A 27,164-nucleotide genomic window follows, 5' to 3' on the forward strand; every position below is an offset into this window, starting at 1 on the left:
ATTACAGAGATGCGGAACAGTTTGGGCACCATAGTAAAGGTTTTTTGTTGATGTGAACAGCTGAGCAAGTAGAGCGTAAAGCAATAACCTTAAGGCAGAGAGCTCAAGTTGAAACTCAAGTTCTCAGATTTGATTAATTTAGTCAGGGATTTGGTTTGTCCGGTGTCTTCATTGGTAGCCATGGCTCTGCAGAGCAGCTGCTGGATCACGAGATTTAGTGTCCAGAAAGTAATAAAAGGATTTAAAGAATACAATTTAATTAAGAATAGCAGTCAGTTTATCAAGGTGAAACTTTTATTGCAAGAGAACGTCTTGTGGGCAAAGAGAATTGGGCGGCGACGAAGGTGGAGACCTCGGCGGCCCGATCCCCGGATGCTTAGGCTGGGGGGGAAGGACCCTGAGCTCGTGCAGGAGGTCGAGAGATATCGATTAGAAATAGTCAGGCTCGCCTCCACGCACAGCGCGGGCTCTGCAACCCATCTCCTCTAAAGGGGCTGGACTCTTCTACTCTGGAGTGGCCCACGGGGAGAGGCAGCGGGCTAGGGTGGGTTTGCTTGTTGTCCCCGAGCTCAGCCGTCTCGTGTTGGGGTTTACCCTATTGGATGATAGGGTTGCATCCCTGCATCTTCGGGTTGGGGACAGGTCTCTGACTGTCGTTTCGGCCTACGGGCCGAGCGGTAGTGCGGAGTACCCGGCCTTCTTGGCGTCCCTGTCGGCGGTGCTGCATAGTGCCCCTCCCGGGGACTCCATTATTCTGCTGGGGGACTTCAACGCCCACTTGGGAAATGACATTGACACCAGGAGAGGCGTGATCGGGAGGAATGGCTTCCCCGATCCGAATCAGAGTGGTGTTTCGTTATTGGACTTCTGTGCTAGGACTGTCCATAATGAACACCATGTTCAAACATTAGGGTGTCCAGCAGTGCACTCGGCACCAGGACACCCTAGGCAGGAGGTCAATGATCAACTTTGTTGTCATATCATCAGACCTTCGGCCGCATGTTTTGGACACTCGGGTGAAGAGAGGGGCTGAGCTATCCACTGATCACCACCTGGTGGTGAGTTGGATCCGCTGGAAGAGGAGAAAGCCGGACAGACTTAGCAGGCTCAAGCGCATAGTGAGGGTCTGCTGGGAACATCTGGTGGAGCCCTCGGCCAGGGATGTATTCAACTCCCACCTCCGGGAGAGCTTTGACTAGATTCCAAACGATGTTGGAGACATAGAGTCCGAGTGGACCATGTTCTCCGCATCTATTGTCGATGCTGCTGCCAGTCGCTGCGGCTGTAAGGTCTGTGGTGCCTGTCGCAGCGGCAATCCCCGAACCCGGTGGTGGACAACGGCAGTAAGGGACGCTGTCAAGCTGAAGCAGGAGTCCTATCGGCTGTGGTTGGCTTGTGGGACTCCTGAGGCGGCTGATGGGTACCGTGAGGCCAAGCATGCCATGGCCCTGGCTGTGGCAGAGGCAAAAACCCGTGCCTGGGTGGAGTTCGGTGAGGCCATGGAAAAGGACTAGCGGTTGGTCTCAAAGCGATTCTGGCAAACAGTCCGGCGCCTCAGGAGGGAGAAGCAGTGCTTCGCCAACAGTGTTTACAGTGGGGTTGGGAGGCTGCTGATCTCGACTGGCGACATTATCGTGGAAGGAGTACTTCGAGGATCTCCTTAATCCTGATATCACGCATTCCCTGGTGGAAGCAGAGGCTGGGGACTCAGGGTTGGACTCCTTCATCACCCAGGCTGAAGTCACCGAGGTGGTTAAAAAGCTCTGTGGTGGCAGGGCTTCGGGGGTGGATGAGATCCGCCCCGAGTACCTCAAGTCTCTGCATGTTGAGGGGCTGTCATGGTTTGACATGCCCGTCAACATTGCGTGGCGTTCGGGGACAATGCCTCTGGACTGGCAGACTGGGGGGGTGGTCCCCCCTTCATATGAAGGGTGCCAGGAGGGTGTGTTCCAACTACAGGGGGATCACACTCCTAAGCCTCCCTGTTAAGGCGTACGCCAGGGTATTGGAGAGGAGAGTCTGGCCGATAGTCGACCCTCGGCTTCAGGAGGAGCAGTGTGGTTTCTGTACCGGCCGTGGAACACTGGACCAGCTCTATACCCTCTACAGGGTACTCGAGGGTTCATGGGAGTTTGCCCAACCAGTCCACATGTGTTTTGTGGATCTGGAGAAAGCATTCGACTCTGTCCCTCGTGATGCCCTGTAGGGGTGCTCCAGGAGTATGGAATCGGGGGCCCTTTATTAGGGGCCATAAGGTCTCTGTACAAGCGGAGCAGGAGTTTGATCCGCATTGCCGGCACTAAGTCGGACCTGTTACCGGTGCATGGTGGACTCCGGCCGGACTGCCCTTTGTCATCGGTCCTGTTCATAACTTTTATGGACAGGATTTCTAGGTGCAGCCAAGGGCAGGAGGGGGTGTGGTTTGGGGACCAGAGGATTTCGACTCTTCATTTTGCAGATGACATGGTCCTGCTGGCCCCCTCTAGCCAAGACCTACAGCATGCGCTGGGGCGGTTCGCAGCCGAGTGTGAAGCGGCTGGGATGAAGATCAGCTCCTCCAAGTCCGAGGCCATGGTTCTCGACTGGAAAAGGGTGGCTTGTCCTCTTCAGGTTGGAGGGGAGTTTCTGCCTCAAATGGAGAAGTTTAAGTATCTCGGGGTCTTGTTCACGAGTGAGGGAAGAATGGAGCGGGAGATCGACAGATGGATTGGTGCAGCTGCTGCGGTAACTGGGGCACTTTTTTGTCCGTTGTGGTGAAGAGAGAGCTGAGCCGAAAAACGAAGCTCTCGATTTACCGGTCGGTCTACGTTCCTACAATCACCTATGGCCATGAACTTTGGGTCATGACCGAAAGAATGAGATCCCGGATACAAGCGGCTGAAATTAGCTTCCTCCGTAGGGTGGCCGGGCACTCCCTTAGAGATAGGGTGAGGAGCTCGGCCATCAGGGAGGGGCTCGGAGTAGAGCCGCTACTCCTCCACATCGAGAGGAGCCAGTTGAGGTGGCTCGGGCATCTATACCGGGTGCTTCCTGGAGCCTTCCGACAGGAGGTGTTCCAGGCACGTCCCACCGGGAGGAGGTCCATGGGACAGCCCAGGACATGTTGGAGGGACTATGTCTCTCGGCTGGCCTGGGAATGCCTTGGGTTCCCCCCGGAGGAGCTGGAGGAGGTGTCTGGGGAGAGGGACATCTGGGTGTCTCTGCTGAGTCTGCTGCCCCCGCGATAAAGTGGAAGACGACGAGTACGAGTCTTGTGGGATTACTAGGAAGGCAAATCTGTAATTTCAGAATTTAGGAGATTAATTAGATTACATGACACAAATATGAGCTCAAATAAACTTTTCTAGCATTCCTAACATAAAAAAATCATAAATTTGAAAACAAACAGCTAAATATATTTTCATCCTTTGACAGGTCACAATGGAAGGGTTGATGAATATTAGTAAATGAACGGGTGTAATTATTTCGCCCTTTTGCTATTTTGTGCTTACACCTTTAGTGTAGTGGCAACTGACTTAATTTTATCTGCAACAGATTGTTTCGTTCCAACCATTATTAAATGGCTCTTGGTCATTTATGCCTTTTGTCACTTTGTTTACCCCATTTTGCACCCAAATGTTGCCATTTCATCCCTTCCTACCTCCATTTTATACCCCAAAACAAACCCTTTCCTCCTGTGTCTGCCATTTCCTTATTATATATGTTCTACCACCGTATACAGTACTTCTGTTCCTCTGGGTTGGCTGTTTTGGTGACTTAAGAAGGTAAATATTAGTGAAAATGGAAAAATTATCATTTGTAACAAGGTCTATGCACTTATTATGACTTAAGAAGCATGAATTGTAAATGATTATAGTAGCATATTTGAATTATTTTATTTGAAGTTGTTAAGAAATTGCCATTAAAAATGACATTACTTTGTACCGACTTCTTTGGGTTCAGAAATAGGGACAAAATGAGCAGCTCCCTGGTTCTGTTTGTATTCACTGTTTGGATATTTTTTCAAATCAGCTTGACAACAGATGATTTAAAGTCATTTTTTGTTTTTTACTAATAGCCTTTTGTTGTTAAATGTTACTTGACTTCAGCAAATAGTAAGTGTCTTCAGGAGGTCACTTACAATTATTTTGGTTTAATTAGGGGTTATTTTTCATAATAATCAGCTGGCCCAAATGGTTATTACAAACACAATAAATGGAAATGAGGTGTAATACAAAGTTTTCAGGTGATAATTTACAATAAAATGTAATTTTATGAGGTCTGTAGCATTTATAAAATATTTCAATATATCTTTAAAGTACTTAAAATAAAATAAGCATATACACATCTTTACAAGTATAAAATGGAAGAAGAAAGAGGCAGATTAACAACACATGGGTACAAAATAGGTGTTTGAATTGGCAGTAAATGAACATCCCGTAATGTTACTCATGAGGGTGGATCAGTCGTTCTTTGGGTTTATGTTTCAGGCAATACCATGAGAATTTTTGTTGTGGAAGATTAGAAGTGATTTAGTTGATGCTGGCTTTGTCTGGTAAGTTGAAAGATGCAGAACAGTTGATTTGTAGTCAGAACTCTAAATTAACAAGGTTCAGAGTTAAAACAATGAAGCAGAACATCCAAGTTGGACCTCTTACCTGGAAAGTCCTTTGTCCGGGAGGAGCCCCGGTTTCAATATCCAAAATGGCTGCCACACATTAAAATGTAGTCAAAGTAGCAGGAAAACATTGTTTATTTGCACTTCTGACGGTTTGTCTATAATTAAACAAGAAGCTCACAAAGGGCTCCACAACCCCTATCTGTTAGCATATTTCTGTTGCACTTGCACTAATATCTCCAACAACAATTAGAAGATCCCTACTGGTTTTCTGTCTTGTAACCAGAACGTGATCAAGTCGACCCAATGATGTCACTCTTAAGTTAAGATCATTGAAGCTATTGTCATGAAAAAAAAAAAAAAAAACTGTGGAGTTTGCTAATTGTTCTCCTCGTTGATCAGGCTAACTACCGTTGGCAATAAGAGCAGATAAGAATGCATTATTCTCAGTTTTTGTGTCAAACTACAAAAACAACATGTATACTATTAAATTCTGCACAGTCCTGCCTGGACCACCGGTTTTATGTCATACAAATCAAGTGGAGCGGAAACACACAGATTATATGGGCCACTTTGACTTTGTTTTATTAAGACGGCAGCTTCAGACTTAGGGGACCTCAGAGTTTCCAGGCACTTCACGGGGCTTTTTTTTCCACCTTGAATTGAAACATTTGAACTTCCATGGACAAATGGAACCGACCATAAATGCCATTAGATTTTCTGTAATTCCCCTGCAGGAGGAGTCAAAAAAAAGTAAAAGAAACTAAATCTAAAAGAACTTGAAAGGAAAACCAAATGTGGCAACAGTATCTATAGTTCATGCAAAGTACCCCAAGTTTTCCTTTGGGCAAACGATTTATTTTTTTTATTTTTAGTACATAAAGGATAGAAATAAAAAGTAACAAATTTCAGATTGTTTATTGTCAGTTCAAGCAAATAGATACAAGGTTCAATGTGGGGTATTATAGGAAGATTTAATGTACATTTTTATCACATGCTCTCCATGTTACTGTTATTGATGTGTTGCTTGTGTTATGTTACAGGCAGGTCCCTGGGCTGAAACAGAAAATTGCAGGAAAATCGTTGCCCACAGAAAAGTTTGCAATCAGGAAAGCCCGCCGCTACTTTGGAGAAAATCCTGTTCCTCATCCAGCTCCTCCACTGGTCAGTACTGGAAAATGACTGTCTGCTGCTTTAGAAGTCCTTATGATGTGTCAAAAACTGTAACACACTGTGTTTCATTGACAAAACCTAAATGTTTATGAAAAAAGCAGGGTTTCCCCTCTTAATATGCCAAGAACGGACTCTTTTAGACCATGCATGGCAAAAACAAATGATCATGGCAATTGTTTTTGTCCAAATCTCGGTGTAAAAGGTCACCAATTACATTAAACAATGCTGTAAATGGAATATTTATTCTTATCAATAGTCATTCCTTTCATTTCATTATCCTTTCTTAGAGAACAAAGGTACTCTGTAATATAAGACCTACTAAACTCAGTTATATAAGCAGAGGTCAGGCTCTCTGATTAGTCAGCTTCTCCTCAGATTGCCGACATTGTGGCTGTTAAGTTAATGAACACAGACAGCTATGTCAGGTATTGGTAAATATTTGAATCAGCCAGTCAACATGGTTGTCTTTAGAATAGTTTGTAATGGCAGGGTACTTATGGTGACTCTCGGTGAGCTATAGAGAACAAAATTTGCTGTGACAATAGGAAATGATGATTGCTGCCTGTAAACGATTTTGCCTTTTTTTTTGTAATGTCCAGGAAATGATGTACATCTGGAACGGCTACACAGTCATTGGCAAACACAAAGACCTAACTGAGGGCATGCTAAAAACCCTGGATGAAGCGCAGGCAACTCTTGAAAGCCTCCCAAGTATGCAAAACTGATAAACTGTCATAAATTAATATTAAAATTTAATCAAGATCATTTTTACAACTTGTTTTTTTTAAGGATTAGCTAAAGCTGAATCAGCTTATATTTATTGCAACACCTTTTAAATGTACTTATACCCTTTCAACCTTTGTGTATTTTGTTATGTTACAACTAGAAACAAGAAACAAATTTATTGGGATTTTATATTATAGACTAACAACACCAAAGGTTTTTAATGCATTTATATTCAGCCCCCATGAATCCATGTGTTGCACTTTATCCTGCAAGCTTTCTTGGCTTTGTCTCTACCATCTTTAGACAGGGAGTTTTTTGCCCATTCTTCTTTGTTTAATAGCTCAAGCTCTGTCAGACTGGATGAAGGGCAACCATTCTAACATAGAATACGCTAAATATGCTTTGGTCCAAACATTTTAGAACTGGCTGTTTAGGGTCGTCATACTGGAAGTACTCCAAAGTCTTTTACATCCTCTGACAGGTTTTCTTCAGGGGTTGGCCTGTATTTAGCTCCATTCATCTTCTTGTGAACCCTGACAACTTCCTGTCCCTTTGGAAGAAAAGCCTCCCCACAGCATGATGATACCACTGTCATGTTTCATCTTGGAGATGGGTTTTTTTAGGGTGATATTTTCCATCACACATATTGTTCTGCATGTAGGCCATATGATTGTAGGCCATATGATTGGATTTTGGTCTCCTCTGACCCGGGTAACTTTCTTCAACCAAAAGGACTTCTTTTTTTATGTTTTTTTTAAGCACTAGTGGCCTTTATTTTGTGACCGTAAGCTGACAAGAAAGGGGTGGAGAGAAGGGGAAGACATGCTGCAAAGGTCGCTTGGGCCAGGAGTCAAACTCACGACAGTTTTGCTGAGGACTTAAGCCTCTTAATATGGGTTGCGTGTTTTACCCCTGCGTCACCGCAGCACCCCAACAAAAATGACTTTCTTCTTGCCGCTCTTCCACAAAGACCAGATTTGTGGAGTGCACAACTACTTGTTGTCCTGTTGACAAATTCTCCTGTTTAAGCTGTGGGTCTCTGCAGCTCCTCCAGAGTTACCATGGGTCTCTTGGCTACTTCTCTGATCAATGCTCTCCTTGCCCGTTATGTCAGTTTAGGTGGATGACCATGTGTGCTCTTTTCCTTTCTTTTCCAAATGATGGATTAAACATTGCTCTGAAAAATGATCAAAGTTTGAGATGGTCGACAGCTTTATCCCTGACCTTTCTGCTGTGCTCCTTGGTCTTCATGACCCTGTTTGTTCACAGAAGGTCTGTATTCAAATTCTAAATACATTTCAGTCAGGGGGACTTTATTTACTGATAAGGCTATTTCTGTAGGCATTTGATTGCACTGGATTGTATTTAGGGATATCACAGTAAAGGGGATAAATACAAATGTTCAATTTTCAGGTTTTTACTAGTGAAAAACATCTTGTATTTACCTTCCATATTATTATGCAGTAATTTCATTACTTGACTTGGTCTTTCACATAAAATCCTAATAAAATACATTAAGGTTTTTGCTTGTAATATGACAAAATGTGGAAAATGTAAGAGAATGAATACTTGTATAGACATGAGCTCTCATGTTGTGTCTCTGGTGTTTGGAATTTATCAGGGACAGAGTACTCCATAGATGATCATTGTCTGTTGAGCCTTTTGAAGGGCCTATGTCTCAAACACCTGGGACACCAAGAGGAGGCTGAACACTACTTCACCCTCGTCCTCTGCAAGTAAGCCTCGTACAGTAACACAAACAGAGATGGAGTATTCTGCAGTCAGCAGCAATCAAGAGAAGCTCACCTTTTGTTCTATGTAACTAGCCAACAAGATCGTTCTAGTAAAGACTAGAAGGAACAGTGCTGTGCTGTTTTTGCTGGTTTTCTGGTGTCTAAAACCAAACAGCACAACACTTAAACCGGAATTGTTGGGTTTTGTTTTTGTCTGCAGTGAGACTCAGATAAAATATGACCACTACCTGGTACCTAATGCCCTACTTGAACACAGTCTGCTGTGTCTGGAGCAGGGGAGAAAAGATGAAGCTATTAAACTACTAGAAGCAGCAAAGTAAGTCTTTCATCCAGCAGAATATTTACAGAGAAGTCCAGAATTATTCATCCCCCTGGCAGATTTAGGTTTAAAGTAATCTTTTAATTTTATCACCATGTTTCTTGATTTAAAGTAATATTACGATTTTGAAGTAACCCAGACAGAATTTTGACTTGAATTTGATCAAGAATCTTTGAAGGGAGAGTAGCATTAGGGTGATGGCAAGGAGGCCATCCACCCTTAAAGACTTGGAGCTCATCACCAAAGATGAACCATCAAAATACCAGTGAAAATGTGAGGGTTTAGATGTGTCTTAATCTGTCTGTGTATGTCTGGTATTTTAACTAAAAATAGTTTTATGCATTGTATGCCTATTAATTCATCCAATGATATCACTTTTGACATATTTTGAATTAACTTTTTATTTTATTTTACTACTGCTCCGTTTCAGGAACAATTACAAAAACTACTCCATGGAATCACGGACGCACTTCCGTATCCAGGCTGCTTTGCAAAAAGCTAAGGGAACTGTGGAGAACGGCGTCCATGTTCCTTCCAGTCCATAACAGACAGAGGACGCCACGAGTGCAGTGACAGCTTTCCGTTTCTGCAGTCCCACAGTGCAACAACCCAGCTATACCACCTGTTTGGGCTGAAGAGATTATTTTAGTTGTTCATCAAATGTGGAGGCTATTGTTGTTTTTTTGTTTTTGTTTATGTTGTTTGGTTGTATGTGTGCCATTGGTGTGGATATCTCCAGCTCTGACTGGCCTTAACTGACTCCTTCCTCTGATTTCTGCACCCTCTTTGAGAGAAATATTACACTGAGTTTCACTTCCTGATCTGATTTCAAACAGAAAAGAGTTGAAAGTGGGTTTTGTGTTTATGACACACTGTTGTCTTTCACTGTGGCTACTCACAATGAGTGCAAAAGAATAGCAAACAAAGTCAGATTTCTATGAATTAAATTACAGGTTTTTCCTCTACCACTATGGAGAAGCCTATTACAGTATTTCCTATTTTTCCAATTTGGGTTAAGTAAAGAATATTATTAAGGTGGCATATAATTATTTTGTGATAAAATTATTAAAATCTTGCAGATATAATTTTGCTATGTATCACATTTTATAGCCAGCTTGACCAAATTTTTAAAAATTTTACATTTATAGTTTTATTAAGTTTGTGTACTTATTGGTTCTCTGTGTTTGCTAGAATAATTGAGCCTTTTATTTTTCAATTCTTTGAAATACATGAAATACTGGATGGTAAGAATTTATGAATTTAGACCACTGTGTTAGACAACATGAAACTGAAACCATCAGTTCTGAAAACCTCTACTATTTATTTTCTCTTTGCACAGACCTTTGCAAACTACCCACATGACACTCAACTCTCCAAAGTCCAAAAGCCAGCAAGACTTGCAGACGTTCTTTAGATTTCCCTACTGTGAATGGCACCTTTTACACAGATTGTCCTGTTTTAAGAGGACAGATAAACATGTCTTTTAGAAAGGCAGACTCCCTTCTTTTCACCTCCTGGATTGTGGGATTGGTTCCAACGCTACTTGAGCTTGAACAAACGGGCCTTTCAAAGTGATCGGGGCTGTGCACTTGTCCGCCTGCTGCATCTTTTTCAGGTTAAAGGAAACTCTTAACCACAACAAGCCACTAAAACCTTTACAGATTGTGAGAATCATCTGTTGACATCCTTTGCTCCCCTATGAGCTACCTCTTTCCTAGAACTACCTAGGAGGGACTCGAAAGTTGCAACCACATCCTGCTTTAGATTATTTGTTTACGAACAAAAACGGTTCTCCTCTTACTTGATTAGTAGATGGGTTATTGAGAAACGTTGTACAGATTTAACAGCCTTTTACGAAATCCAGTGGTGTCTGGAGAGTTGGAATGATGATTTATTTATATACAAGAAAATGTTGGGATATAGGTTGATTAGTTGGAGTCAGTTTCAAAATATATTTTAATGGTGGAGGAACTGTAATCCTAGAATTGTTAGAACTGCAGTCAGCCAGTAAAATATTAAACTTTGTATTCTGATTATTAGTAAAAAGTATATTTTAATTTGCCCTCTGATTTTACACATGCTGTAGCTGGAAGAAATTCTAAACTAAAAGCTGTTGGTGTTTACGCTCTGTATATTGTATTGAGCATGGTTATACACTGAGCAGAATGACATTCCTGTACATGTTTTTTGTTGTAACTTCTGATGAAATTATGATGTGCAACTGAACAACCTATTTGAAATGGTCTCCTCTTTTTTTATTTAAGATCATGACATTTCAAAGTGCATGGTATGAAGTAATATTAGTTATACAACAAAAAGGCCCAGGTTGCTTTGATTTATTTGCTTTGCATGATCTGGTCCACCATACCAAGTAAAATATTTTAGTTTTCTTGGTGGTGCAGGGCTACAAACGCAGATAAATGTTTTGACACACTAAAGATGTGTAAAAGCCTTAAAGTTAATTAATACTGCATTGCAGTAATGCAATTTTAGAAATATCCAACCTTTTCATTTGAGTATATTAATACAGTGTGGAAAAATGTATCACTGCTGTGGTACACCTGCTGTCTATGTTTTGTACATCCCTCTATTGCCATCAGGAAAGCACTTCGGGGACTGAAATGTCCATGGAAGAAGGTTGATCTGATCATAAGTTTTGTCCTGTTAAAACTCCAGTAACAACCCATTTCTTGGTTTTCTGACAGAGACTGCCAGATTTTTATTTAAAATTGAATTTTAAAATATGAGAAGAGTTCATGTTGCCATGCACTTTTACAAAGTTCACAGGGTATTTGGAAGAGAAACAGGCCCACAACATCACAGATCTTCAACCATGGCTGTAGGAATGGTTGCTTTTTCCACACATTTATTCTGTTTCACCCCAAAACCACCAGGGAGGTTAGCTGCAAGAAAAGCTTCATCAAAGTTTCATCTGACTAAAGAATACAGTTCCAGTTAACATCCCAATAGCATTGAGAAAACCCCTCGCATTTACATATGTGATGGTAGAGTTTGTTTTCTGTTATGACTTCACAACAACAGGTTGTCTAATGTTATTTATGGATACTTGGTGACCCCAAGATGCCACTCTTGAGTCCTAGTTGTAATCCTCTAATAGTGAGCTGGGGAGATTTGTTTTTACCTCCTTAACTTCTGTGCTCACTGTACATCCTGCCAAAAACACTTGGGTGGCTAAAAGAAATGGCCTCCGTTTTTGCATCATATTAATACCCCAAAAGAACAGAAAAGTTGTCAATTATCAATTAGAAATTCTTAGACATTCTGATGATAGTAAAAAAAGTAAAGAATAAAATAAATAAAAAAAATGCCTAAACTACGTTTCATTTTAAATCTCAGGTCTTTAAGGATGCCAACAACTGTTTTAAAAAATAGCCCCGATTACCAAAAATCTATCTATGCAACGAGATAAAACGTGCTCGTTACGCTTAAAACGTTTAAAAATGTGAAGTTGAATTCAATGACATATTTTGAAAACAGCAACTAAGACCAGCCATTACAATGACTGGTGAGATGACTGATTTAGAGATTAAATCTCCATGTTTATGTTTTCGACCTAATGTTATGACCACAAATCCGATTGGTTGTTGCCAAGACCGTCGTTAACGTAAGTGGTAGCCCATTGGTTCATTCTTTAAAAGGGGCGGTGTTTGGCGTTGCTACATCACCACCTTTGTCGTTATTCAGCAGCTGCCGTCTCAAATTGGAAAGTCCCTCACAGACGGACAGCTTTCAGGCAGGGAAAATGCCCCTTCCTTTGTCCCTTAAAACGAGGGATTTTGGATGTTTCTCCTCTTGGTTGGTTTAGCAGATATACCATACTGTCAAAGCTTTAGATTTGGTTTATCTTGCATGTAAATATCCTCCTCCGGCGTCGAAGCTGGTGTTAGCGGGCTAGCTTTTTGTGCGGCTAGCTGAAGGATGTTTTGTTGTTAGACCAGGCAGCCCTCCCGTCGTCTGGGAGGATATTTATCAGCTGTGAATGAGACGCTTCTGCTAATCTATGTGAAAGTGAAATCCACTGACTGGGGGTCCAGTTTGACTAAAGAGGAAGGAGATGGGAAACTGTTTGAAATCTCCGACCTCGGATGATATATCTTTGCTCCATGAATCCCAGTCGGACCGGGCCAGCTTTGGAGACGGTGCTGACCTGGATCAGGAGCCACCGCCCCCTTATCAGGTAAGTTTAGACCAAACCTCAAAAAGTTCCCATTGGTTGTTTTATCACAGTAAAATTAATAAACGTTTATGAAACACTGAACTTTAGATGATGTATATGATGATGTTTTTTTTCCCAGCTTACCTGTCTGTGGTCATAATTGCATGTAAAGCAGCTAATGACTGCCTTCATTTAAAACACGTGAAGCTGTATCAGCTGTTTACTGATCTAACATCACCTTTAAGGAAGCAATGTAATCCACTGACCCTGTCCCTTCACAGCATTGAAACTAATCCTCTTTCCTATACCTCAAGGTCCTTCATCTGCGCATAATTTTAATGAAGCAATTATTCCCTTTGCATTCATGTGCAAAAGTAAAATATTTTAATGAAATGAACAACACTATGTGGAATTTATCACTAAACACACATTCGTTATAATTCACAACATGATCTTAAAATGGACAGTTGTCCACCGGTAATATTGTTGTAGTTTTATAAAAGGTTAACTTTCTCAACTGAAGGTAAGGTAGGTAGGTAAGTTTATTTATATAGCGCTTTTCAGTAACGAGACACTCAAAGCGCTGTACATATAATTTACAATACAATCACAAAGAAAATAAACACAGATACAGACACAGAAAAACAAATCAAATGATACTACAATCCTTCTAAGAAATCTAAAAATCTATGAATCCTTCTAAGAAATCTAATAGTCTCATCATTTCACTGAATTCTAACTAGGAAAGCTGAGTCACTGGTACAAAACAGCTTTAATCCACATTTTCAGGTGCTAATAATATATTGCTTTTACTGGTACTGAAGTTAAGTAATAACAGTCCATTGTAGTCTAATTAAGAAAGCTGGGCCATTGGTGTAAGAGCAACTAAAGTCCAAATTACTAATAGTATTTGGTTTTCACTGGTAATCCTTCTGATAAAACTAAAAATCAATGAAAAAATAATGAAATACTAATAATAATTGGCTTTTGCTGGTAATCCTTCTGAGAAATCTAAAAATCTATGAAAAGTAATGAAATCACACATTTAGGTAAAGTAAGATAGGAGGGAAAAAAATCATATTTCAGATGCTATTCTTAGCAGAATAGAGTCTGAAATAGTACAAAAAACCTCAGCAGGGGTAAGCAACACATACATAAGTAAAGATTCAGCAAGGCTACGGTGGAATCTTGGTGCGAATGTAAGTCTGAGTGTGTTTGCAAGAATTAGACTGTCAACACTAATCGAAGCGCCATTGTCCTTGAGAAGAGAGGTGAAAGTTTTATCAATCGGCCACATAGTCCTATCAGCACACAGCTGGTAGAGGAGTGCTGGGGAAGAGCATCGTGTTTATATAACATCCAGGAGATATTTTGTCGATAGCCAATTAGCAGAAGTTGCCAATGCCACATTGGGGAGCCAGACTGAAGATGCTCGACTCTTCATTTAAATGATAACCTCCAGGCAACAGCTTTGTTTGCCTGGTGACCTCATTTCCTGAGTTAGGTCATCTGTACACATTTAGGGGATGTTGTTACTGTAAACATGATGCTTGTTAATCATGCTATTGTCTTTCTTCAGGTCAGGATGTAGCTGTATGTGATATTTGAGGTGCTGGCTGAGAACCTGCGTGTTACTAGGTCAAGCCAGGCCTCATCAGTGTGTTTAAGATAAGTGTTTTTGAAGCATTTGAGACTAAACACAACACCAGGACAACAAGAACTCATGTCAGGTGAAGTTTATTTAATAAGACCATTTGAAACGGCTGCTGCTGACTATAATCATTGACAGTAAAACAGAGAAGAAATTGCTGAAACCAAATTGAACATAAAGAACAAATAAAAAAGTAAAAAATAAATTAAATTGATTTATATGAAAATGAGCTGTCTACCACCAGACATTTCCTACCAAATACAGGAAACAGTGGAGCTCTGCCTGAGGAATTGTTGGACCACTGATCAATCTTTTTGACCCAGACCTTTTTTCCCTGAATACTTAGTTTGGCCTGCTCTAGGAAGGGTCCTGGTGGTTCCATACATCTTCCATGTCCCAAAGACAGGGACTATATAGCTTTCTGAGACGTTTAGCTGCCAGTTTTTTTTGTATGCTTATCTGGATTTGTGCTTTAAAACAATCTGGCCTCTGAGAGCTAAGCTTTCCTTTTTGATAAACCTTATAGTTAGAGTGGCTTAGGTTATCCTCAACAGTGTTATAATGATAACTAGTTCTTAACTGAGCTCAGCCTTGTTAAAATAAACTAAATATTTTCACCAAAGTTCACATCTCCAACCTGAACTAGTTCTTGTTCATTAATCATAATTTTGTTTCACAAGTACAAAATACATAGATCATGATGTCATTTGCATTAGCTTATGGATTATGCCATGGCCTGTCATATGTTTTTTATTTATCCTCTCCTGTTGTCTTCGCTGCTCAAATAAACCATATTTAAATTGAATTCTGGAGTATTTATTTTCACATATTTGAATAGTTTTATCAAGAGGAAAGAACATTTAGACCGTAACTATGGTCACGTTTTTTTATTATCAAGTCAGCATAGATGGGATTTGCCATGCTTTTAAAGCATTAAACTTATTTCTGCGTTCAACCGTGATTGCACAGTTGAAAACCTACAGTAATACCGAATAACTGCTAAATACTCAAAGTTGTTCTTCATAAACTCAGTGGTTTGGAAAATAAAACTTTTTTTAACCCTTTTTAAATAGCTTTACAAAAAAAAAGTTATAATAGTCAACCGTATAGATTATTTTAAATGTAACAACTTTTAATGACATTTCTTTACTTGGGCCATTCTTTAGAGCTTAAATGTTAGGTAATAGAATAGAAAATAAATCCTTAACTGACCAAATGTCCTGGTTTACTTGTTAGAAGAAACTGTAGTTGACTGTATTGTATGTCAGAAGCATTGCTGGTGTGCTGGAGCAGTGTGTAGACTGGCAACAGAAATAAACCCAACAACAAAAGTGCATCCAACATGTGGACAAACATAAACTGAAAGTGACGTTTAATCCAGAGACGACGACCCAGGTTTTAGAGTCCAACCCGATTCATACTTATTTGAAAAAACAGTGACTTTAGATGCTACTTAGGCTTGTCTGGGACTCAAGTCTCATTAACAGTGTGCCGTTACCCCTTGTAATTAGTGGTAACGGCAGACTGTTATGAGCTAAAGACAGCAGCTCTGTCAGATGATGCCACCACTCCCCCGCGGGTGGAGGGAGTGATGTAGTCATGACGTGTTGTTTGTGCAACCAGCCAGTCACAGAATTAAAACTGTAAACCAGACTAGAAATAACAGGAGGAAGAAGGTGAAAATATATCATTTAAATTTGAATCAAGTGCTCCACCATCAATAGGATGCTTTCACTACGTTTGTCGTTAGTCGTTATTGTTTTGAAAAGAACTGTATGGGCAAATTTCAGATGCTGCACCAAACCTATGGTGCCACACTCCTGGTTTGTTCTCAGAAAAACGAACACTTCAGGTTAAACTTTCAATACAAGAACTGAGTTATCATGTTTTAACCTTTCTCAGGTTTTCCACAGTTATAAAACGTGATTTTAGTTTTTAGGGAATTTCTTACCGTTTACCTATGAAACTTTTTTGTAGTCTTCATTGCTGGTCTAAACTAGTCCTACATTATAAGAAAAGTTGTACTGTAGTGCTGCTTGTGTTGCATTCTGCACACTTAAAGGTATACAGTAAGCTGAAAAAGCCTATTTTTGCAGTTATGATGCACAAACCTTGGATTTGGATGCACATGGTTAGATGATTGATAATGGCTGAATGGGGAAGTTGTCTGAGCCAACTACTGGTGTCCCATTACAGTGCTCCTAAAATGCATGAGTGTTTGTCCCTGGTGGTTTCATATCAGTTGAGGGTCAGGAGAGTTTAGATCGTGTTCTTGCCAATAGCTGAAGCTCTTATCCTTTGCCCATATGTTTGTATAGACATTAGCAGTGCATTGAGTCTGTTGCATGTCGAACGTTGTGATTTAGATTTGCACCGCAGCGGGCCGGACGGACAGAGGCTGACTCAACTGTGTTGGACTGGGCTGCTGGAGATAAGGAACCGCTGTGTAAACACGTATCAGGCTTTATCAAAACAAGAGATCCTCCTTAACTGCAGAAAATCATAATTTTGGAGTTTTCTGTCAAACAGGTGTACTCGTCTAAAAATGAGATGGCTTGCTGTTCAAAGTTTCCTTTAGTGAGCTTGACCAGGAAAAAAAAAATCTGCTTTATAGTTTGTTCCTAATTGGCTGTCCAAGTTGAACTGGAGATACAGTATGAGAGCGAGTGGTCTGATGGTGGAAGCTGGATTCAAACTGATGAAGTACTCGGAAGTTGCTCGGGAAAGTTGCAAAAAACATACCCTCCCATTGCCTCTTTTGAGGCAAGCAAGACGTCTGGTGTTATGATGAATAATGAGAGGTGTAACAGCCAATTCCCCCCCCCCCCCCCCCCAAGACAGTCTGTTCCTCTGCAGACATTTTTAGAGAACATTAAAAACTACAAAAGAGAGTGGCTCAAGGAAACAACTGTTCCCCATGGCAACAGTATTTGGAATGCTCTTCAAAAATATTCACACCCCCTGGCCTTTTCCTATCCCAAGCTTTAAACATCTCATCATAAACTGTTTTATCCATCATACGAAAATAAAATATGTACGGCCCCATCTGTTAGCATACCGAGACACGGCTGCCACCTAAACTGACATGCAAACAAGGACAGAATTATGCACAGATGCAGCCAAGAAACCTATAGTAGCCCTGGAGGAGCTGCAGAGATCCACAACGCAGGTGGGAGAACCTGTTTCTGTTGATAGAAGTATTAGTACTGCACTCCACTGGCCTTTGTTGTGGAATGGCAAGGAAAATACCAAAAAGTATGTAGGGGACAGAGCAAATGTGAAAGGAGGAGCTCAGGTCAGATGAGACTAAAAAGTGGCAAAGTAAAAGCGTCTTACTCGGATACCCAAATCATGTAAAGGCTAATGGACAAAGAGGAAGTTATAATCATAATGAGGAAAAAACACATAACGCCTGAGTACATGTCATTTTGCCGTCATGATAAAATCAGGACTGCATTATTAGTCATACAGTCGGTGTGTTTTTATGTTATCTGGTATTTTCATAACTGACTTCTATGTAAAGCTCCTTCAAATAACATGCTTACACCCTAAGTGATCTTCTGCTTGTGTTCCAGATATCAAGCCTTTGTTGTTTTAGCTCCTATTTTTGCACAGGCTCATTACAGGTAGAGGTTTGCGACAGAAACATTTAGGGTTTGCAAAAAGACCCACTGACTCTGATACCAGAATGCTGGCTTATATCATATATGACCATATGTCAGATATATTCAGTATCTAATCTCCACATAGAAGCGACAGATTGGATTTATTTATTTTTTTAATTGCTCTGATTTGTGTAAAAGAGGCTCTTCTTTCCCCACCACCTCTGCTGATATGTTGGTATTGCCCAAATAAGGTTAGAAAAACACTTGATGGTTGGCAAGGGGCGTTACTAATTAACAAGTCATTGTGCTACAAATCAGTGACTTTTTTTCTGTGTCATCATTCAGGATTGATGTTCCAGACAACTTACTGTTTGGGCCAGTGTTGCATTATTTTGTTCTCCCATATTCTATCCATTATCTTCCTTTATCTGACAGTTTCAGCGCCTGTTTGTGGTACAGACACTCATGCAGACATTTGTAGCCTTTTGTTTATATATATTAACTTGTGATACTCTGCCATTTTTAACTTTATGGAAGGCTGTATTGCAAAATAAAATCTTCCTCCAGATTTACCCCATGTACCTTTCCTATTAAATAACTTCCTGTCTTGTCTAAGTGAAGCAGTTTTGTATTATTTAGTACCACAGCTTGTATTCGGAGTGAGCGTCTTTGACCCAGCTTCCTGATTAGATTATGTGATGTCATACCCACATATTGTACTGGCATTGTCTGTCCTGTTATCACATTGACAAGTATTTCCTATGACGCTATCATCCGTTGTCTTAGATTCCCGTTTGAACGCTTTCCTTGTATTGTGCGCAGGTGTCTGCAGGTTTTGTTCAAACATCCAGGCTGCAGTTGCCAAACAGAGATCGTAGATGTCAGAGGTTGCAAACACTTCATGTTTCAGTTGTTTCATCCCTTTAAGGGCTCACTGTTGTTTAATAGGTTGCATGAAATATAGAGGTTCAGCAAATGAGATTCCAAAAACACTTCTGGATTATATTTTATTGTTTTAGCATGTATCCATAAATTCCTTGAGATGTCTTTTTTGCTTCTTTTTTTCCCCCTGCATTAGACATTTAATGTTTTAATCTGAACCTGTGTGTTTGTATCATGTTGGCACAGCAAAAAGTTGTCAAAACCAGTCCAGATGCCACAAATGAGTCTGGTTCATTTATAGGTAGAACTTTTTACTTTTTGTGATTTTCAGCTATTTTTTTTAAAAAGTAGAACTCACCTCAGTCTTAAGCAGACATGTAACAAAGAAATAATACAGAATATTGTCTGTTTGACAGTTTCTGATGATGTGTGCTTGACTCTGCAGCCTACATCATGTTTGGCAGAGGAGACCAAAACCCGCTCCTCAGCTCCATCCTTCCCCCTCGTGTCTCCCTTTCACCACCATCACACCTTACTGCCTTTCTGACTCTTCTCCTTCTGTTTACCCTGAGGTCATTTAATTAGCTGTTAGAGCCCAGCCAACATGTGACAATTAAAATGCTGACCATCGCACAGTTGAGGACCCCAACACAGCCGCGGCCCCCTATGAGGCCCTGTTACTAGCCTCTGTTCTGGCCATACTGTCAGCCATTTTTCTTCTATGGAAACTAAAGAAGCAAGGACAGCAGCAGACAAGCTGAGTCAATTTAAAAAAAAAAAAAAAAACTGCTGACTTGTAGGTTAAAAATGCTCTGCTGCTAAAAGCCCGACTAATAGCTGGCATGTTTATACATCTGTGTCACAAACTATTCACCTCAAAGACATTTTACAGACTAAATGTGCAACATTTCCTCAGAATATCTACAATCATATCTTTAATCCACTTTTGGACCCTTTCACCGGCATTATGTGTAGGTTTTGAAACCTGTAAAAGAAGAAAAGTGCGAGATGACTCAATTGTATGAAGAGACGGAAGTGAGGTGGACACCGCAAGGGTGTGAGGGAGGACAGAGGGAGTAAGGGGTGAGGGAACTTGGCCAGACCAAAAAGTGATGAAGTTTAGTGAATGTAAACAAGTTTTGAAAGCAGGAATGTTTAAAGATGTCGATGATATGATCTGCACCTTTTTAAATAAAAAAAAAAAGGTCTGACATCTGACTTAAGTAGAACAAAAAACTGAAGAATAATTTCTGAGTAATGTAATTTCTTGAATGTCGAGATCAACGGTGCCTTGCAAGAGTATTCATACCCTTTGAGACTTTTCATGTTACAACCACATATATCGATGTATTTTGTGTGTGACCAATGCTAGTTAATACATGTTTGTAAAGCGGAAGGAAAATTATGCATGTTTTTTTCTGAAAAGTGTGGCTTCTGTTTTTGTTCAGCACTTTTTCTTTGATACTCCTAAATAAAATTCAGTGTCACTAATTCCCTCCAAAGGTCACCTAAATGGAGTCTATCTGTGTGTAATTTGAACTCTGTATAAATCCAGCAGTTCTATGAAGGCCTCAGAGGTTCTTTAAATCGTCAAGTTTTCTCAGGTCCCACTGGCTCCCCATCCACTCCACAGTACATTCATACCGGTATCTCAGAACCTTGTATGTCCTTAGCGGGTGCCTAAGGTCATGTGACCAAGACCTGCTGGTTGTGCCAGGTACAAGGCTGAAGCTAAAGGTGACGAGGCCTTCTCAGCACTAGTCCAGGGACTCTGGAACTCTCTCCCCTTTTGTTGGATGTCAGGGAACTCTTTTTTTTTATTTTTTTAAAGCTTTTTTAAAAGCAACTAAAAAATATATTTTTTTACAATTGATTTTAATTAACTATATCAGTGTACTGATGTCTGATGTTTTAGTTTTCTTCTTTACATCACTTTGGGATTTATGTCCTGGAAGATGCTATACAAACAAAGTTATTTTGTTTTTTTTATCTACTTACTTACTTACTAGAGGGCATTGGTGAACAAAAAGCATCATGAAGACCAAGAAACACAGCAGAGTTGGGTTCTAAAGCAATATGTCAAGCTTTGGATATCACACAGGTCACTGTTCAGTCTATCATGTATGGTACAACTGCAAGCCCACCAGAACAATGGCCATCTAGGCTAACAGAAGAGCCTCCATGAGAGAAACAGGGAAGAGTCTGGTAACTCAAGAGGAACTGCAGATTTTAATGTCTCAGGTGGGAAAATCTGGTGACAAAACTTTCTGTTAAACAATTATGAAAACTATAATTTGTCTTCCATTTTAGTTATGTACCACTTTGTGTTGACCTATCAAAAAATGTAAATAAAATCAGTTTGTGGTGTTAACCTGACAAAACATGGAGAAGAGCTCTGTGGTGATCCCATCAGAGTGTAATGGTCTTAATTATGTTATTCAGGAATGTAAAACAATTAAATGGGATTGTACCTATTTTATTCTGTTGCAGTTTGACAGCCAAATGAGGTCAAAGTGGCTGCTGCTTGTTTAAACAAGCTCAGGGGAAACACTACCACCTACTGACCGAGTTCCACCTGCAGCCTTACATATTTTCCCACATGGTTTCTCACAAGTCATTGTGAGACTGTAACACACGTATGTACAACAAAGGCTGTGAGTTGGGTTATGAAAGTTCAGCAACTGAGTAGTTTCATTGGTTTGTAAGTTCACCAAGTATGCTGGGGGATTTCACACATCAGTGCCTTTTTAAACATATTTGATTTGTAGAGATATTACCCTGACCTTGGTATTGTAGTGTATTAATGTCTAATTGTACATGATCTTTATATTTTAGCTCACTAATGACCTTTGCTTCTGTTATTTTTATTTCTTTGCAGTTTGTTGTGGCGTTCATAATTTGACCAGATCTCAATGAACCAAACTCATAGTCGGGTTACTCTAACCTCCAAAGAAAAAACAGTTTTAATTGGGACGAGTGTCAGTATGGTCCAGTAATTAAGTTAACTGTTGACTGTTGTTTCCATGTTGGATAATTATAGGATATATTTTCATGAGACTCTCTATCTGCAGGAGCAGATCCACGTGCCTGTTTACCACCCGACGCCCAGCCAAGCCCGACTGGCCACTCAGCTGACTGAAGAAGAGCAGGTCCGCATCGCTCAGCGCATCGGACTCATCCAGCACCTCCCAAAGGGCGTGTACGACCCAGGCCGCGATGGCTCTGAGAAGAAGATCAGAGAGTGAGTATGGACCTGTTGTTGATCAGGGCAGTATGAAACAACTTTCCATATATGGTTTCAGTTAAAGAGGTTCTTTAGCTGTCAGTTTGCAATATTCCAGCCAAAAGTATTCAGACTTATTTTATGTTTTGTCATGTGACAACCACAAACTTCAATGTGTTGAAGTCCGCTAATTAGTACATATAATCCACATGAACGTAATCTAATCTCAGTGTAAATACAGCTGTTCTGTGAAGACCTCAGAGGTTTGTTAGAGAACATTAGTTTGCCACCAACCATGCAGGAGATTCGGTAAATGTAAAAGACTAAAAATGTAAGGACAGAACACACATCTGCGGGCTAAGACGTGCGTCAAAGAATAAGGCACTATTTTCAATCTGGTCTGTGGCTGACGCATGGCTTCCAGAAGGTTCTTTTTGAATTTGTTCTAAATAGAGGCGTTGATGCTTCTGATAAAACTATCCACAACTAGTGTCAAGTAATCTGGTCTGTCTTGGCACACTTTAGCATGACACATCTAATGTGTATTAGAGGCGTTTTCTGACAAGATGATCGGCATTGATTTCCCCTTAACTGTACAAATCATCCCCATGTTGGTGAGAGTTGATAGGAAGGTATATGGAGCAAAATGCTGGACAATTCTGGTAGAAAATCAGTTAGAGGCTGCAGAAGATTTGAGACTGAAGTGGAGGTTCATCTCCCTACAGGACAAGGACCCTAAACGCAGCCAGAGCTACAGTAGAATGGATATTAATGTGGTTTAATGACCCAGTCAAAGTCCAGATCTAAATCCAATTAAACATTTGTGAAGAGACTTGAAAACTGCCGTTTCAGATGCCCTCCATCTATTTTTGAATTTTTCTTTTTGAAAACCATCTATCATTCTCCTTCTACTCCCATTTTACACACTGCTTTATGTTGTTCTATCACAAAACATCCCAAGGAAATGCACTCTGATTTGTGGTTGAAATGTGGCAAAATGTGAAAAAGTTCAAAGAAAGCTACATATTTTTCATGAAGCAGTCATTGATTTAAATAAAAAAATTCTTTATTAATCCCAAATGGAAATTAAATGTTGTTGTAGCTCATATTATGCAGATTTCTTCAAAACGTTGTAGATGCTGATGGCTGTGGGCAGGAAGGATCTCCTGTAGTGGTCTGTCTAACAGCAGATCTGGAGAAGCCTCTCACTGAAGACACTGTTGTTGTACGACAGTCTCTTAAAGAGGATGCTTAGGTTTCTCCATAATATTCCTAATTTTATGAAGAGAAAAACGTTCATTCAAATACTGCCGTACACCATCTATAAGCGTTAAAGGAGGTGGAGCGACTATAAACTGCTCTGAATGTTGGTTAGGATAGGAAAATGAAAGTTGTTTCATTGATCATTTAGTAGGTATAATGGTAAGGTTAATAATAACAACTCGGTTAAGGAACCATACTGGCTGTTACCAAGATTCTGTGTTTACCTCTACAGGTGTGTCATCTGCATGATGGACTTTGTTTATGGGGACCCCATCCGGTTCCTGCCCTGCATGCACATCTACCACATGGATTGTATAGATGACTGGCTGATGAGATCCTTTACCTGCCCCTCCTGCATGGAGCCTGTGGACGCAGCACTGCTCTCCTCCTACGAGACCAACTGACTCCTAGACAGTGCTGGATCAGCAAATTCTACACGTACATAAAATACCCTAAACCTCCTCACTGCTAACTTATATCCTGGATTAGTAAAATTATAAAATTTAGGTCATGATATGAGAAGAAAAAATGTCGGATCAGTTCTGTTTCTGTGCAGATATATGTACCTAAATGTGAAGGTATATGAATGACTGTGTGTGCAACATTTCCTCAATTATCCTGCTGGACAGGACTGTGTCTGAGAAAGGACTGAAGGAATAGAGACTAGTGCAGACAAGCAGGAGCTGGTGCGAAGGTAGGAATCAGAGACAAGCACTAAACATCAAGTGTGCCAGAACATGGTTGAGTAAAAGTCATGATTAAGAAGACTATTTAAATATGGAATGTGCACACACTCACGTGCACAGTTCATTTACTTCTAGCCTATGAAATGTGCTCACCAGAAGTGAAAATAGACGTCTGACCCCTATCACAGGGCTGCATATCATGTTTCCTGGATTGCTGGTAACAGATGGAGCTCATAACCGAAAGAAAAGTGAAAGGAGACGACCTCCAGCGGATCTGAATACTGCTGAGTCGCATTAACTGAGAAACTGTCTCTGATGTAAAGAGGCTTGCAGGTGGGATAACTTGAGATGGACAACCAGCTTGAGACTACTAATGTTTATTGCTGAGGTACCACAAGTCTGCACTTGTCTTCAGCAGCACACAGGCTCAGTTGTGTTTGTCTGTACAAATCTTTTCTGTCAAATACGATTGGTTAATAGCTTGAGGGATTGTCCTGTGGTTTTGTGAAATGTTTTTGTTTAAACTAAAGGGCTCTGTTGCATCAGTGTTCACCAAGAACGTGGACATAACAAAAGGACATGAGATGTATGTATGCTGGTAAAACTGTCCCTTTTTAAGGTTTTGATTCCTCCCTCAGATTATTAGCGAAAGCACAATTCAACAGCTTTTTGTTTTTTGCACTTAGGACAAAAGAATCAGCATTACTACAATGTGACCTATAATATCTGCTTTATGCACATCCCGATAGGAGTTGTGCAGGAGACCACACTAAAATAATGTTTGTGCATCTATAACCAAAAAAATAAAAGTGAAAACTTTTAAGCCTTCACCAAAACAATGATACAAAATTGAACTGTTGGCCCTATATGCACAATAGATTGCATATAGGGCCAATTGTCCTAAATTTAATCATAAATTATGCAGTTAAATAGATTTCTGTGATAATAGTCCTTTCTTGGTACTGGTAAGCCTCAGTTTGAGTGATCTGTTACATTTTTACATTCCCATTCTCCACCTCACCCAGTTTACTGAAATGGCACAAAACATTTAATGGCTCAGCTATATCTGCCGTTTGTGGGTTTAAGATATTGAGTCTGGGAGTCATTTAAATTCCTTTTGCATTGCTTACATGACTCATGTTTTAAAAAAAAGAAAACAAGTAGGCTGTCCTTAAAATAAGTAAGCGTGTGCAAAAGTGTGTTACGGATCTTAAGGCCTCCACCCTGAGTATTTCTGGAAAGACTTTATAGATGGCTAGCTGGTCAGCAGTCTGTACTTTAATTTTTGTTTTTGCACAGTATGTAATATCTTTGTTGTATGTATTGTCTTCCTTCATCCAGGTGGAGCTTCATGGCCTTATACTTTACACATGTGAGAAAGACTGTTGAACGCTGTTGCTTTTCATCCTTAGTGGGAAAATAGTCAAGTATGGCAGATGCTTGCTGATTTGACAAAGCAGCTACTTTGTGTCAAGAGTTTAGATCTAATTAAGCCTGGGATATTTCTGATAAAACAGATTATAATTTGAGTGTCTACCACAGCTCCCGAAACAATAGTACGTGTCACTAAAACTAGAGTGCACAGATGTTGGAACATTTCCTTTGTTTCATGTTAATACTCCAGGGTGCACAAGATGTTGCTTAATCACAAGACAGAGTATTGTTGGAATCTGACTCATTATTTTAGTGATCTATTTATTAAATTTGACCAAACTCACATGAATATGAGAGCGTTTTGTTTAAGGATTTCCTTTTTAATTTCTAAAGAACAAAGCAGCAAGGTGTTCTCACATGTAAATGGAGTATGTATGTGGGTTTGTGAATGCTTGTAATAACTTTTCCTGTAAGATTAAATATGCATATGCTCTGTATTAAAAGCAAATAAAAATTAAAAAAAAGCAACAGAACACAAGTGAGTTTAACGTGTTTCCTGAATTTCAGTTTCGGCAGTAAAATTCACCAACTTTTAGTTTATCTTATATCGTGGTGATATTTGATTCACAAGGGTCTTATTGATATGGATTTATAGGGCAATTCTAGCAACTTTATAAAAGTCTGAAAGGAACTTATATGGACTGCATAATTACAGCGTGGAAAGCAAGTACTGAACGTGTCAACATTCTTCTCAGTATATTTATTTAACTTTTTTATTCAAAATCAACTGCACGGTACATACAGTCCAAGTATTGTAAATACTACGAACAGAACAGCCATATATACAGTGCTACTTGTAAGCCTTTAATCGTCCATAGTACATGTAGAGTGTAACGGTATCTTAGCCAGCACAAAAATCATATTACATATAGTATCTAATACTTATAGTCCCTTTTATTACTGAGAGGAAAAATTGCTCCATATTAGGTGATTTTTGTCAAGTGTTCCTGTCCTTATGCCTATGTACATAGTGCCTCAGTTGTAAATATTTGCCTAAGGCATGGGTAGGGAGATTATATTTTGTTGGAGCTGCTGGGAAAACATTAGACTTCCGTACTTAAACATTTAAACCAGCCTTATTAGGCCTTTTCCAACCCAGTTGTGTAGTTCTGGTGCAAGAGGGAACTTATTATGATTCATTTGTATCACTCTACATACAGAACTGGGGAGGTTTAGTGTCTTCTTGATCTTTGCCCAGGTGAATAGAGTATTCTTAACTCATTCATTATTTATTTTGTCCTTTTGACCATATGTCTTGGTTTATAAAGGGGATAGTATCCAACAAAAAATCTTGACAGTCACCTTGTTCCATTTTATACCAAATTGTGAGTAAATATATTTCTAGTGAGTCTATTAAGAGTAAATTTCACACGTCAGTGAAAACCCAAGGAATCCACCCATACAAAGAAATCAAATCAGATTCAATTCTGTTAAATGGTAGAATCACACGGGGAGCAAGCATTCAACATTATGACTAAAATATAGTTATTACTGACAACTTCAAGACTTCTTTGTGCTCCGATCTTCAGTTCTTTCCATAAGTTTCCATTGAATTTAAGTGGAGTGATTGACTTGGCTTTTCTGTTCATAATTCATTTTTTTTTTTTTCTGAAACCATTAAAGAGTTTCATTGTGTATTTGAGATAATTTTCTTACTAAAAAATCTACTCTCTT

General features: G+C 40.0%; 2 protein-coding genes across 8 annotated transcripts in view; both read left to right on the top strand.

Annotated features, from left to right (window-relative positions):
• ttc39a (tetratricopeptide repeat domain 39A) overlaps positions 1-10,802 on the top strand; it is a 37,395-nt gene extending 26,593 nt beyond the window's left edge. For all 4 annotated transcript variants that reach the window (XM_047375910.1, XM_047375911.1, XM_047375912.1 and 1 more), the window contains 5 exons: positions 5,641-5,761; positions 6,370-6,481; positions 8,118-8,232; positions 8,450-8,566; positions 9,000-10,802. In XM_047375910.1, coding sequence (XP_047231866.1) covers positions 5,641-5,761; positions 6,370-6,481; positions 8,118-8,232; positions 8,450-8,566; positions 9,000-9,114 — 580 coding nt within the window. In that variant the 3' untranslated portion in view covers positions 9,115-10,802. The remainder of the gene's footprint in view (positions 1-5,640; positions 5,762-6,369; positions 6,482-8,117; positions 8,233-8,449; positions 8,567-8,999) is intronic.
• A 1,454-nt stretch (positions 10,803-12,256) lies between these two features.
• rnf11b (ring finger protein 11b) lies at positions 12,257-25,968 on the top strand. Of its 4 annotated transcripts, XR_007039812.1 has the most exons (5): positions 12,257-12,767; positions 21,956-22,125; positions 23,603-23,808; positions 23,984-24,064; positions 24,245-25,968. XR_007039812.1 is itself a non-coding variant. In XM_047375830.1 (4 exons), exons 1-3 carry the CDS (start codon positions 12,645-12,647, stop codon positions 23,772-23,774), a joined length of 465 nt encoding a protein of 154 aa, XP_047231786.1. In that variant the 5' UTR covers positions 12,257-12,644; the 3' UTR covers positions 23,775-23,808; positions 23,984-25,968. The 4 variants fall into 4 exon arrangements, 2 of the variants coding, with proteins under 2 accessions (XP_047231786.1, XP_047231784.1); XM_047375830.1 differs by having other exon boundaries at positions 23,984-25,968; XR_007039811.1 differs by having other exon boundaries at positions 12,258-12,767; positions 23,603-24,064.
• The last annotated feature ends 1,196 nt before the right edge of the window (positions 25,969-27,164 follow it).

This window comes from Girardinichthys multiradiatus, chromosome 9 (assembly GCF_021462225.1).
Source record: "Girardinichthys multiradiatus isolate DD_20200921_A chromosome 9, DD_fGirMul_XY1, whole genome shotgun sequence".
In the NCBI taxonomy this organism is placed as follows: domain Eukaryota; kingdom Metazoa; phylum Chordata; class Actinopteri; order Cyprinodontiformes; family Goodeidae; genus Girardinichthys; species Girardinichthys multiradiatus.

Excerpts from the sequence above, each read along its gene's own strand:
- rnf11b (XM_047375830.1), top strand. The coding sequence starts at position 12,645 with ATGGGAAACTGTTTGAAATCTCCGACCTCGGATGATATATCTTTGCTC. Across the intron at positions 12,768-21,955 it reads AGCCACCGCCCCCTTATCAG|GAGCAGATCCACGTGCCTGT; the intron begins GTAAGTTTAGAC and ends CTCTATCTGCAG. Across the intron at positions 22,126-23,602 it reads TCTGAGAAGAAGATCAGAGA|GTGTGTCATCTGCATGATGG; the intron begins GTGAGTATGGAC and ends TTACCTCTACAG.